The sequence below is a fragment of the Arachis duranensis genome, chromosome 7 (genome assembly GCF_000817695.3).
Source record: "Arachis duranensis cultivar V14167 chromosome 7, aradu.V14167.gnm2.J7QH, whole genome shotgun sequence".
Classification (NCBI taxonomy): Eukaryota; Viridiplantae; Streptophyta; class Magnoliopsida; order Fabales; family Fabaceae; genus Arachis; species Arachis duranensis.
Window position 1 is genome coordinate 36880941 of NC_029778.3, and position 14755 is coordinate 36895695.

The 14755-nt window shown below is 37.3% G+C and overlaps 1 protein-coding gene and 2 long non-coding RNA genes across 3 annotated transcripts; all 3 read right to left on the reverse strand.

Annotated features, from left to right (window-relative positions):
* Nucleotides 1-2469: 2469 nt before the first annotated feature.
* LOC110273565 (uncharacterized) lies at nucleotides 2470-11955 on the reverse strand. Its single transcript, XR_008001561.1, has 5 exons — nucleotides 11862-11955; nucleotides 11656-11725; nucleotides 11036-11122; nucleotides 10782-10921; nucleotides 2470-2682 (listed from the first exon to the last, which is right to left on the reverse strand). It is a non-coding gene; the product is annotated as an uncharacterized LOC110273565 (long non-coding RNA).
* Nucleotides 11956-12341: 386 nt separating this feature from the next.
* On the reverse strand, nucleotides 12342-13012 carry LOC127740531 (pollen receptor-like kinase 3). Its single transcript, XM_052251561.1, has 2 exons — nucleotides 12986-13012; nucleotides 12342-12884 (listed from the first exon to the last, which is right to left on the reverse strand). The coding sequence occupies exons 1-2, from the start codon at nucleotides 13010-13012 to the stop codon at nucleotides 12342-12344; spliced, it is 570 nt and encodes a 189-aa protein (XP_052107521.1).
* Nucleotides 13013-13028: 16 nt separating this feature from the next.
* Nucleotides 13029-14537, reverse strand: LOC127740724 (uncharacterized). Its single transcript, XR_008001578.1, has 3 exons — nucleotides 14103-14537; nucleotides 13851-13915; nucleotides 13029-13324 (listed from the first exon to the last, which is right to left on the reverse strand). It is a non-coding gene; the product is annotated as an uncharacterized LOC127740724 (long non-coding RNA).
* Between the last annotated feature and the right edge of the window lie 218 nt (nucleotides 14538-14755).

A 14755-nucleotide genomic window follows, 5' to 3' on the forward strand; every position in this document is an offset into this window, starting at 1 on the left:
AGCTGTTGGTTCTCGATCATGTTGGAATAGGATCCATTGATCCTTTTGCGTTTGTCATCACGCCCAGCAATCGCGAGTTTGAAGCTCGTCACAGCCATTCAATCCTTGAATCCTACTCGGAATACCACAGACAAGATTTAGACTTTCCGGATCCTCAAGAGTGGCCGCCATCAATTCTAGCTTATACCACGAAGATTCTGATTAAGGAAGCTAAGAGATGCTCATTCAATCTGATGTAGAACGGAGGTGGTTGTCAGGCACACGTTCATGGATTGAGGAAGGTGAGGAGTGTCACGGATCATCACCTCCTTCACAATTAAGCGCGAATGAACATCTTAGATAGGAACATACACACATTTGAATGAAATAGAAACAATTGCATTAATTCATTGAGACGCTGCAGAGCTCCTCACCCCCAACAATGGAGTTTAGAGACTCATGCCGTCAAAGTGTAAAGGATTCAGATCTGAAAATGTCATCAGGTCCAAGATAAGTCTCTAAAAGTTGTTTAAATAGTAAACTAGTAACCTAGGTTTACAGAATATGAGTAAACTAAGATAATTGGTGCAGAAATCCACTTCTAGGGCCCACTTGGTGTGTGCTGGGGCTGAGGCTAAAGCTTCTCACGTGCTTGGGTTGTTTCTGGAGTTGAACGCCAGGTTGTAACGTGTTTTGGGCGCTGAACTCCAACTTGTAACCTGTTTCTGGCGCTGGACGCCAGACAGCAGCATGAAACTGGCGTTGAACGCCAGTTTATGTTGTCTATCTTCACGAAAAGTATGGACTATTATATATTTCTGGAAAGCCCTGGATGTCTACTTTCCAACCCAATTGAGAGCGCGTCAATTGTACTCCTGTAGCTCCAGAAAATCCATTCCGAGTGCAGGGAGGTCAGGATCCAACAGCATCAGCAGTCCTTTTTCAGCCTAACTCAGATTTCGAGCTCAGAATCCAACAGCATCAGCAGTCTTTTTTAGCCTAAATCAGATTTTTGCTCAGCTCCCTCAATTTCAGCCAAAAAATACTTGAAATCACAGAAAAATACACAAACTCAGTAAAGTTCAGAAATATGATTTTTGCTTGAAAACTAATAAAATTCTATTAAAAAATAATTAAAACATGCTAAAATCTACATGAAATTACCCCCAAAAAGCGTATAAAATATCCGCTCATCACAACACCAAACTTAAACTGTTGCTTGTCCTCAAGCAACTAGATAAATAAGAGACAGGCATTCATTATATGCATACTATGTGAATTGATTGAGATTGCTTATTTGACTGTATACTACTTGCTATTTGTCTAAATGCCTTATTTGTTCCTATTTGTATATTTCTTGTCTGATATAACTGTGTTTGCTATATTATACTCCTGTTGGTGGTTGGGAGGTCTGACAGAATTGGAAAGGAAAGTATTAGTTAGACTGAAGAATCTTTAGTCAGATGCCCTTTATGGTTTAGCTTGTTTATAAGCTTTGATTTTATCTGGAGGAAGTTCTAGGATTGCCTTCGGCTTTCCTCTATTATTATATATTATATATGTGGAAGTTGTTACCATGCTGGGAACCTTTGGTTCTCACCCATGTGGATTTTGTGGTTTTCAGATGCAGGACGTGAGGTTTCTCGCTGAGGCATTGGTGGACGAAATTGTGATCACTATTCTTTTTTGTATACTCTGATGACATTGTTTATTTTCACAACTCCGTTCAACTAACCAGCAAGTGTACTGGGTCGTCCAAGTAATAAACCTTACGTGAGTAAAGGTCGAATCCACAGAGATTGTTGGTATGAAGCAAGCTATGGTCACCTTGCACTACAAGAAAATAAGCCTTTTGCCACGCTTTAAAAGCGTGCCGAAAAGTGCAAAAAAGCGTACCGATAGCTTTTCGCCACGCTTTTTGAGCTATCGGTACGCTTTTCAAAGGGTCACATCTGCCAGCGTGCCGGTTGCTCTATCGCCACGCTTTTGTGGATCTATTGGCACGCTTTTTTTGTCGGCACGCTTTCTTTTCTTGCCACGCTTAAAAGCGTGGCCATAGGTCTTAACCTATAGGTACGCTTATAAAGCGTACCGAAAAATGCACGTATCGCCACGCTTTTAAAACGTGCCAGTATGTGTGCTTTGGGTACTCTTTAAAAGCGTACCGATAGCGGAAGATATGGCTACACTTTTTAAACGTGCCAACAGGATAAACGTATGAAGATATGGGTACGGTCAAAAAACGTGCCAGTAGATGAGGATATGGGTACGCTTTTAAAGCGTGCCGGTTGCCAGGTTATGGCCACGCTTATTAAGTGTGCTTGTTGAGCTAAAAATTAAGAAATAGCCACCCTTTTTAAGCGTGCCCATAAGTTTGGTCAGAATTTTTTTTTTATTTATCTTCCTAATATTTCTTGCAAAATTCATATATAATTTTAAAATTATAGACCAAAATAAAATTATATATATTGAACTAATCCAACAAATATAAACTTTCCCATAAAAAACATACATATAAAATTGTCACCATAAAAGTAGGTTTTGATGACAAAGTACCAAAAAATAAAGTCATAACAAGTAAATAAGAATTGCCATTCCAACAAATGTCACATATCTACTTCTTTTATATACTTAGTTACAAAATATGAAATTTCATGAGTAGTGTGATCATCCATTATGAGCTCCATTGTTTTTATCACTGCCCTGCAGAATTTTAAATAATCTTGTGTTAGTACATGTTATAAAAGCGACTTCAATTAAGTCCAACAAATCCAATTCCAAATCCAAATTGATTAAACATGAAAATGGCAAAGCAACTTTAATTAGGTCCCACAATCATATTCAGCCATTAGAACAAAAAACACATATCAAACACAAAAGCAAATAGTCCCCTATACATGGTCACAAAAGGAGCTGTTTACACAAGTTTCAAGGAGCTGTTTACACAAGTTTCAAATTATTGGGGCAGAGGAACAAACATTTACATGAGTAAAAAGGAATGCTATAATTTTGACTAAAAGGAATTAAAAAGTTGACTCACAGGTAACAAGTAATTAAAAACTAAAAGGAATGCTACAATTCACAAGTGCATCATTATCATGCAATTGGTTTAGCTGAATGGTAAGCAACCCATCTGTAACTAAAATTCATATTCCTTTTACCTAGTTAATGCTACACTACCTCAGCCAGCAACATAATATCTCAATCAACAAGAATCAATAGTTCTCAATTCTCAATTCAGCTAGTATAAATTCTCAATCAACAAAAATCAATAATTCTCAATTCTCAATTCTCAATTCAGCCAGCAACATAAATTCTCAATCAACAATAATCAACAATTCTCAATTCTCAATTCTGAATTCTCAATTCAGCCAGCAACATAAATTCTCAATCAACAATAATCAACAATTCTCAATTCTCAATTCTCAATTCAGCCAGCAACATAAATTCTCAATCAACAATAATCAGGAATTCTCAATTCTCAATTCAGCCAGCAACAGAAATTCTCAATCAACAATAATAAAAAATTCTCAATTCTCAATTCTCAATTCAGCCAGCAACATAAATTCTCAATCAACAATAATCAGTAATTCTCAATTCTCAATTCAGCCACTTCTCAATTCTCAATTCTCAATTCAGCTAGCAACATAAATTCAACATGAAAAACGAAATTCTATAATCTAAATCAAGGGAATGACAATAATACATGGCTAGGACAGTTACTTACATTATCAGACGGTGGAATGTGAGTTGCTTCGGAGGAGTGGGGAGTATTTCTTGGTCTACTACTTGAGGCATCCAAAGGAGAATTTTGGGCTGCTTGCACTAAGGCTGCCACCTCTTCCTCACTCATTCCAGGATTGAGTTGGTGCAACATCACCTTTAATAGACCACAAACACCGTCCATCTTCTTTTCTAGTGAATGCACCTTATCATTATATTCAACCTTCACTTGGCGAATCTCCTCATCCTTTCTAAGAGAGCTTTTTGTAATTGAAGTCCCATAACAACGGAGTCGACCTGGTTGGTCCTTTCCTAGCACTGCTACAAATGCATCCTCATGATTTTCCCCTGCCTCTATGCGGCTTTGAAGTTCATTCTACCAAAAGTAACCAGAAAGAAATACAAAATCACATTAACTTAATATAAATACAAATCTATCTAGCATTAAAATTGTACAAATCCAAATAGAAATACAAAATAACTCACAATTGTTGTTTGTGTTTTAGCATCAATTTCTTTTCCACTTTTACTTGTGCGTGTTGCTGTGAAAACTTCAGCCCTTGATGGCTCTTCGTTGTTCTCTTTAGAGTCACGCTGGAGTATGAAGAGAAAATTTTATATGAAGCATACTAAGTAGACAATATAACATGGATATAAAGGAGAAATCACAAAAAAATAATTTTTGTTACCAGCTGCTTGCGCACTATTGCAAAATTTGTGGAACCCATTCGGTGTGGACATGTTTGCTTTGACCTATTTTCAGTATTCTTAACAGACATAGCCTAAATATAAACATGAAAAAGAGAGATTATTCTTAACGGACACAGTTTCTTTCTCTTTGAAAATCACATCACCTTTTTTTGAAATAGCAAGTCTAATCACAAAAAAAAATCAAGGATAGCTAAAAGAAATAGAAGACATAGCATTACCTTGATAGCAGGAAGACTCCAATACCGAATTAGCTTGCGAAACTGAAATTCAGGAATCTCTAATGGCCGGTTCTTTATCATTTCTTTCTTCGTGTTGTACTTTAAGAAATGTTCTTTTTTAATTTCACCCTTGTATTTTTTCCATGCACGACAAAATCCCCGCATGACCCACGGCTTTGAACTTATTGGAAGAATAAACTTTTGCTATGCAACACATACATTAGAATGCCAAAGGTTAGCACACACAACATAACAAATAAATAAATAAATAAATTATCCATAAAGGCATATTTACATACATTGGCGTATTCCCACATGCCCTCCTTGATATTATCAGGAACTCCATGCCAACTAGTGTATAGCAAAGTCACAAAACGGGGATTTCTAACTGTTGAACCCAAAAATTGGCCTAGGTTAGCTACGACCTCCTTGGTTGGACCAATAGGCTGCCCTTGTAAAAACTCCACCTCCCGTCGATCATTAAAATCAGTGGCATGAAGTTTTTTGCATAAAGTCTTGCCACGAGTTTTTTTTTTAGTGCCTAAGTCCAATTAGAATAGCAGAATTTTTACTCAAACTAATTGAAAAGTAATATAAGCTATAATTAGGCAATAAGGGAGATAAGAAAAACTACCTTCATTACTAGCTTGTCCTCCACTACCCTCAATATTTGCAGCATCTTCCTCATCTTCCTCATCTTCCTCATCTTCCTCGTCTTCGAAATTAATCCCATGCACCTTAAAATACATGTCAATACTCATTCCCTTTTTGTTTGATTCTATGCTCAGCCCACTTGTATCTTCTCCCTCCTCATTAGAACTTGCATCATCTTCATCCATTGTATCATCTTGAACAGTTTTTTTATTCCCAGTTTTCGAGTTCTTTTCAGGTTGAAACATTGCCTCATTCCCACTTTGGGGGTTCTTTTCAACAGCCTTTGAATTATTCCCAATACCCTCGCATTCTTGAAATAGTGAGTTTGGTTGGACCTTCTTTTTCTTCTTCGGAGCCCCAGTTTGCTCTTCAAATGCATCTTCCACTATTGTGATGGGTTGTTTTCTTGTTGGATCTTTTGGGCCTTGAGCTTGCAACCTAGCTTTATTATTTTCAGCCATGATCTTCTCTCTCTTGATATTATATAGTTGTAGCAATTCAGCACTTGACTTAACTTGCATCACCTCAAAAGAATTATTTTTTTTGGACTTTTCTGTTTCATGTTCTTTTGACCTAAGGTAATTATTCTTTTTCTTTTAGTAATCTCCCCTTTCTCCATCCTGCACAAAAGAAATGAGAAGAAAAAATGTAATTCTATTAATTAAATAAACATAATCAGCACAAGCAAGTAACTAAATAAGCAAAACAACCAACAAAAGTAATTCATTTAGAATACTACCAAAAAAATGCAAGGATAAACACATGTCAAGATGAATCGGAATTAACATCCTCCATGTACTCATCATATTCACTTTCCTCGTTTTCCTCACAACGTTGCTTGGCAAACATGTTTGGAGCCATATCTATGATGGTAGCTCGTAGATCATTCCTCACTAGATCAACTTCGCCATTATCATTTGGAAGACTTGGAATTATTTCAGGCTCACATGGCTCCCTTGCATATATTGTGGGGGAATCAGACTCAAGGTCGTCACTTATTCTAAATAAATCTCTCGGAATTGTTTTCATAACATAGTGTTTGTCACTCACATATGGGTCTTGTACATAAAAGCATTGGTTTACTTGAGATGCTAACACAAATGGTTCTTCTTGGTAGCATTTTTTATTGAAATACACATATGAGAGACCAAAGTGGTCTTTTGCAACTGTATACCACTCACACTTAAATAGGACTACTTTAAATTGGCCATAATAATCTAACTCAAACATATCAACTATTCTACCATAGTAGGTTACTTTTGCTTCAATTGGGTTCTTATCTTTCACACTAGCAAAACTAGGAGTCAATGCTTCTAATGTGACACCACTATTTTGGGTTTTACGTCTCGCATCACGGTGCCTTGTATGGAACCTATACCCATTGATAACAAAACCTGAAAATCTTTTCGCAACTCTATTTGGACCTCTAGCCAACCCTTTTGCCCAATCAGGCACATCTTTTTTCATGGCACGAACTTTAAACCATTCTGAGAATTGTTGACTATGATCTTTGGCTTTCTCCCACTTCGTTCTGCGTGGATTACTATCATTAACTTGACTCTCATGCTCTCTGAACATATCAAATATTATTATTTGTTAGTAAGGTACGATGTTGTAGTTGCAAACTAACAGATGATAATAAAGCAGACAAAATACCTCATGTAGACTTCGATCCTATCACAGTTGTTCAGGATGTATGCATGCCCTTGTGCTTCTGATTTTTCATCTAAGATGAACACATTTCCCATTTTTCCACCCAAGGGACATCCTTTGTTTGGAAACAAACTGGGAGTTTGCATCTCATCTGAAACACACTCATCGTTGTTTCGAGGGACTCTATTGAATCTTGTCTGAACATCCTCATGCAAATATCTTGAGCAAAAGTTTATACACTCATTAGCCAAATATCCTTCAGCAATGGACCCCTTTGGACGACTTCTGTTACGAACATACGATTTTAGTGTGCACATATACCGTTCAACAGGGTACATCCAACAATATTGAACTGGACCACCTAACCTCACTTCATTTGCCACATGAATAGGCAAGTGCACCATTATGTCAAAAAAGCTTGGAGGAAAAATCCTCTCAAGTTGGCATAATGTCTCAGCAATCTCTGCTTCTAAGTTTGCCACCTCAGCTAGGCTAATTACCTTCTGACATACCCGGCGAAAAAATGAGCATAATCGAACTAGAGCGATGGCAACATGGTCAGGAAGTATGCTCTTGATTGGTACTTGCAACAAGTAATGTAACATGAAATGAGCATCATGGGTCTTGTAACCGGAAATCTTCTTTTCTGTTTGTTGCACACATCGAGAGATGTTCGAAGCACTTCCGTCTGGTAATTTTGCCCCTTTTATCACACCACAAAAGATTGTTTTCTCTGCTGGAGTCATTGAGAAGCATGCCTTTGCTAACTTCGTTTTTTTTCCATCCTTCGTATCTTTCGGCTGAAGGTTTTTCCTGATACCCATGTCTTTAAGGTCAAAACGAGCAGCTGCATGATCTTTTGTCTTTCCGGGAATATCCAATAGAGTTCCTATTATGCTATCAACTATGTTCTTCTCTATGTGCATGACATCAAGGTTATGTCTAAACATGTTGTACTTCCAATATGGTAATTCAAAAAATATTGACCGCTTTTTCCAGTTTGATAGCCCATTCTTTGATCTCTTTTGCTTCTTCCCGAAAGAGTTATCCACCTCTTGCAATATGTCATATACAGTTGTTCCCTCTAACAACTGGGGTGGAGACCTAAGTTCAGTTTTTCCATCGAAAGATCTTTTATTATGCCTCCACGGGTGATTCTTGGGTAAAAATCTTCGATGATCCATATAAACAGTCTTGTGACTATGTTTCAAATAGATAGAAGAAGTCTCATCATTACAACACGGACAAGCCAGTTTTCCCTTTGTACTCCAGCCAGATAACATAGCATATGCAGGGAAGTCATTAATTGTCCATAAAAGACATGCTCTCATGTTGAATGTTTTGTTTTTTGAAGAGTAATATGTTTCTACACCTGACTCCCACAGTTCTTTTAATTCTTCAATAAGCGGTTGAAGAAAGACATCAATGTCATTTCCTGGTGATTGTGGCCCAGGAATGAGTAAAGAGAGCATAAAATAATCAGGCTTCATGCTCATCCAAGGGGGTAGATTGTACACCATCAGAACAACAGGCCATGTACTATGTGTGCTGCTCAAAGTTCGAAACGGATTGAACCCGTCGCTTGCTAAGCCTAGTCTCACATTACGAGGATCCATCGCAAAATCTTCATGTCGACTGTCAAATGCTTTCCATGATTCACCATCAGCAGGATGCCTTAATGATCCATTTTTAACACGCTCATTATGATGCCAAGACATAGCTTCAACCGTCCTTGTGCACATGAAAAGTCTTTGAAGTCTGGGAATCAAAGGGAAATGCCTTAGAGTTTTCGCAGCAACTTTACGAGACTTTTTTGATGAGGTTACATCATCCTCTTCCACAACAGGATGCTCAACATAACGGGATGATCCACAGACATGGCATGATACATCATTCTCATGCCCGTTTCGATACAACATGCAGTCATTAGGACATGCATCGATCTTTTGGTAGTCAAGACCCAGATTCTTTATCATATTCTTGGTTTTATCAAACGAATTAGGGATATTCAAATGTGGCATTCCTTCTTTTAATAATTCCAAGAGAGAAGTGAACGACGCGTTACTCCAACCATGCAAGCATTTTAACAGGTAAAGACGAATAGTAAAAGATAATCTTGTGAATCCTTTACACCCGGGGTATAGTTCTTGGCTTGCCTCATCCACCAATTTATAAAATTCCTTTGCACTTTTGTTGGGCCCTGTATTTTGTCCATCAAATTGTGTAGTATCTCTGAATCTATCACGTAACAGCTCATCAATGTTATCATTACAGTTATATTCACCATCCGTGTCATTGTCAACATCCATAGCAACAAAGGATTCTCCATGATTAAACCACCGCCTATAACCTTCTACAAATCCGTGGCATATTAAATGGTTATACACGTCATCTCTCTTTAGCCAAAGTCTATTACAGCACTTTCTACATGGGCATTGAATTTCTTCTCCTTGAGGAATTCCCGCTGATGAAAAAGCAAAATGTAAAAACCTTTCTACACCAAGTTGATATTCTTTCAAATGACGGGGCGTATCCATCCAATCTTTGGAGACATCCATCGAAAACCTATGTATTTCAAATAGATAGCTAAGTTTCTATTCTAAAGTCCTTAATTAACGATAGTCTCACTAACTGAAAATCTAGCTTCCTATGTAACTAATAAGAGACAATGTTTTCCCAACCTCCAAAATACTTTAAAAATAACTAACAAAAAATATCAAACAAAATTGAGTTTTAGCAATTCTTAAAGAAAGCCTTGAAGTGACCGCCTCGAGAAAGGTTATACATAACATGAATAACAAATTAAGTAGTATACATAACATGAATAACAAATTATACGATCACATGACCTCTAATGATAGAGGTTGTATTACAAAACAAGTAAGTTATAAAAAGTATAATAAGATATACGAGGTTAGGGCATAAATAACCACGATCACATTCGCGTAGTTGCCTCTCCAAAAGGTGTCGGAATTTTTAAAATTATACTAAAATAAAGATAGTAGTCAACTAGCACCGCAGAAACTAAATCCGTACCCTAGCAGCAACAGCCAACAGCAGTACCACAGCAGAAGCAAACCAAGAGAGGTGGCAGCGGCAACAGCAGCGAAAACACAACTATTAAAAGCCTGTAATAAAAATAAATAGACTTAAATCAATACTAATAAGATTCAGCAGCAACCAAGCAAACACAAGATTCAGTTCAAGCAAACAAACACAGTTTTCAAGTTAAATAAATAGACTTAAATAAATAGACTTAAATAAATGTTTTCAACCAAGCAAATAAATAGACTTAAATCAACACAGTTTGGACAACAGCCTTGATCGTAACAAGTTAAAGGGGTTAAAAAATTGGAAATGAAGAGGTAGCATTAGCGTGGAGCAGTGTCAATGATCATGATCATTATAATCAGCTTAAACAAAAAAAATTAATTCTAAAATCTGCACACATTTGAGCTACAAAAGACTGTGATCTTTGATAACAAGACTGAAATCAGATTAAATGGGTGTATTATTCTATTATTTTCTGATTACTAATTTTGACTTTAGGTTAGATAGTGAGTGTAACCCAAAAAATAAAGTAGTTAACTAGTGAAAAGGTTTCAACAAAAATGAGCAACCAAATGCTTGTTCAAATAATAAAAATCAGTCACCATGAGAGAAATAACAGGCCACAACAACAGCAAAAGAACAGAATTAGTAAACCCGACTTCATACATAGTAGAATTTCAATTCTCACATAGCAATATAACAAAAGAATTTCTTAAGTAACATTTCTAAACAACAAAACTTCAAAAAGAAAATACTTCAAACACCAGAAAACTATCAACATATTTAACTTACTTTCTTTTCCCAAAATTGTAAAAAGATCCTTAGTTACATTCCTGATGCTCACATCTGACCAAGCATGCTTCCATTTGAACTTGTTATTATCCCAATATCAAGTTAACACATTCAGTAGCAACAACTTTTGCTAATAATGTCTGAAATGCAATAAAAATAATTGAAAACAAAATGGAGTCAGAAATCTTCAGTAAGGGGAAAAAACAATAAAAGGCAGGTTTAATATTGTCATTAATAGGTACTCAGCAACTTACTCTGCCAGTTCCAAGAGGATCGTACAGAAGAACGCTGGATCTCTTGCGTAATCCAGATGCAAAAAGATCTTTATGCAGTAGGGGCAACTAAAAATATAAAATTCAGAACAATTAAATATTCTGAAACTACAAACATAAACAGTATATCTGAGCTTGCTTATTATTTAACAAGATAAATACAACAATATATAAGAAACAAGCCTGAAAATGTTCTTGAACAAAAAAAAAATCCTTGAAGGAGAAGCATATTATTTTCCATCAAATAGAAAAAGCTAAGATATACTAAATAAACTGAGATGATAGATAGCCGAGAAAGTCTCTTCAATATCCATTTTAACAGAATTTGCACTTTCAGGAAGCTATAACTAGGGATAAATAACAGTATAATTTTATTAATATATAAAAGTATAATTTAATTTTATTAATAACTATGCTATAATTGATTCCATTTGATGTGCGCACCTTTTTTGCAATTCGTGGCATTAAAACAACTTTAAACTTATTTAAAAGGAGGAATATGATGTAAATGCACTAAGATTCTCAATGGTATAATTTGATTGATACGTCAATATCTGCACATACAAGAGAGCAATGAACTAGTAAAATGCATATAAGCTTACCCATGGGTCCAGTCCCTGTCTCTCTGCTGTAATCTATCAAGTCCTTCATACTATTTACCACTTCTGATATCTGCAAACATAAATAAGGTTGTAAAAGACCGATACTAATTCAAAAAAAGGATCAAAAGTGCACCATCTGAAACATTCTCTAAAACATTATGTACTGGAAAAGTAAGGTGAGTAAATGATTGGAAATGGATAAATACCTATAGGCAGCGCACATATCTCCTTTGTATATCCTAAATCATTTACTAATGGAACTTCCACACCAATTGAAGGGCTGATGCAACAAACCTGGAAAAGAAGCATGTCAAGATACTTAGAAAAAGATATGCAGAAGCTTGTGGTAAAATGGAAAATCTAATTTAAAGCACAAGGTGATCAATGGAAATCACTAGCTGAAGCTAAACTATGGCACAGCCGGCCCAATAAAATAAAATAAAACAGAATAATAAGAAGAATAAGAAGAAAACGCGCACACACACAAGACAACAACAAAAAAGGAGAAAGAGAATATCGGGAAACAAGAAATGGTGGGTATAAAACAGGAAATGCACCATTATATCCTTTTCCACTTATACCCCCTATTACAACACCTAATATGTTTGCTAAGAATTTAATTGAGTTAGGGAAAAGAAAATATTCAAATATAAATTCAGTCTGAACCATTTTCAAATGTGTTTTAGTCAAAGCTTACTTATATTTACAGATGGAGTAATGATTAAGAGAATAGGATTCTTGAAGATATTCAAGATATTCAAATGTTTTAGCCTCCCAAGCCTACAAATCTCAGTATCAAAACTTTTTTTCTCCAACGCATTCATCTCCCTTGTCCTCTTCACCACCACCGCCACCCCATTAGACATCACAGCCTTATAACAAGACCCAAGCCCACCATTTCCTAGCACTTCCGCCGCCGCCTTCATCAAATCTGACAACCCAAAAACCCCCTTCTCATCATTCACAACCACAAGCTCCCCTACCCCCTTGCTTCCTCCATGACAAGATCCCCTCTTACTTGATCCTTTTCTGCTAACTACCGTCGTCACAGCTGGTACCCCTTCTCTTTTCACCGGCTGACTCACCTGAACCTCCACGGACTCTCCAGCAATACTACCGTTGTTTCCAAACCTGCCAAACTCCTCATTGTCCTTATTCCGCTTCGACCGGACAATGAAGAAAACAATAAGCGCCACAAGCAACAAGCTCGTTAAGGCAAAGCCAGCAATCTGCAGTTTGTTGTTCCAGCTCCCATTCGTCACAGGCAGGGGAATAACCGTCTCTTCTGGAAGCTTCTCACATGGCTTCCCAATCTTTTTGCCACAAATACCATCATTTCCTGCGAAAGAACTCTCATCGAACTTCGACAGAGCCTGTGGAACTTCACCTTCCAATTTGTTATATGACAAATCGAGGTCCACCAATGAAGGATTCGCAAGATTTAGGATGTTTCCACTAAACTGATTATTCTCCAGATGCAACTCAACAAGCTGAGGGATCTCGGCTAATGATGCTGGGATTTGACCTGTGAATTCGTTGTTAGAAAGCCACAATTTCTTCAGAGACCTCATTCTCTGAAAATAATCTGTGGGAATATTCCCAGAGAATTTGTTTCCTGACAAATACATGGCCTTCAAGAATCCTATTCTGTTGAGCTGCGGAATTGAACCTGAATAAATATAAGTAAGCTTTGACTAAAACTCTAAGCAACACACCAGCCCAGTATAAAAGGACTGCTTTTCTCCAGAAACCTAGCCTGTTCAAAGTATAGACTCTAGTTAACAAAGTTCTTGGTTTCTAAAAGTAATGCAGCCAGCTATTGTAACTGCTTTCAGAGATCTGGGAAAGTGTTTGAAATACCTATTGAGAAATGTCAATTCATCTTCACAACAAGAAATCTGTGATACTACAAGATTAAGTTCCCAAGTATTTACAGAGGAAAGATTTTAAGAGCTAGAGTATACTGAACCAAAATGCTTCTACTTAACCACACTGCTGCAATGTTAAAAAGCTTTAACGTAAACATAATGCTATATCAAAATAGTTACTCCAGAAATTGGTTTGGGCTTTTGCTTTTCAGAAAGAGACTCATTTTCTCACTATATTGAAAACAAAATACATGTAGTCAGTGAACAGAGAGTGAGTGTGTGTTGTGTGTGAGAGATAGAGAGAGAGAGAGAAAGGGGGAGGAATACCTGTAATGAGTTCCTAAAAGACCAGAGAAACTTTCTCCTTTCAGGTCCACAGGAAGTACTTGATCCTAGAACAATTTTACAAAAACAAATAACACAAATCGGTTAAAATAGTATTTAGCTTAACACACACTAATAACAAGGCTTTTTGCAAACCAGGGTTACCAGGGTTTGCCAGAGAACACAGAGGAACACAGAGACAGAGAACACAGAGGAGCATGGAGACAGCGGTCCAAAATGGGAAGAAAGACTTACCAGGGTTTGCGAGAGACAGAGACCGCTGCGTTGAGGGAGGGCCAACGAGGGTTGCGTTGATGGTGACACAGAGACAGAGGGCCAACGAGGGTTGCATTGAATGGCGATGGTTGAGAAACAGCAATAGGGTTCGACGGTCGGGTGCGAGGGTTACACGAACGGCATGGGTGCGACGGTCATTCGCTTACACAGATGAGGATGACGGCGATGAAGGTGATCAACGGTCATGGTGCGATGAAGGCGATCAACGATTTTCGGTCACGGATGGCTGAGAACGGCGCGGGTAACTAAGGCATGGCTGAGAAGGTCACGGAGATGTTGATTGAGGATGAAGACGACGGCGATGAGCGATGAACGATGAACGGTCATGGAGATTTGTTGGAGGACGGCGCGGGTTACTTAGCTTTTAGGGTTTTCTTTTTGTGAGTGGGTTACTTTTGATTGAGGGTAATGTATGTGAACTAATGTGATGTTGTTTCAGGGTAAACTAACGAAAAAAAAGCTAAGTGTGGGAAACAAAATTTTGGGGGGAGGGAACTATGGGTACGTTTTTTTTAGGGTGCTCATGGACAATTGAAACACAAATTAGTCACGCTTTTTAAGCGTGCCGGTTTCTTGATATGGCCAAGCTTTTTAAGCGTGGCAGTAAAAAA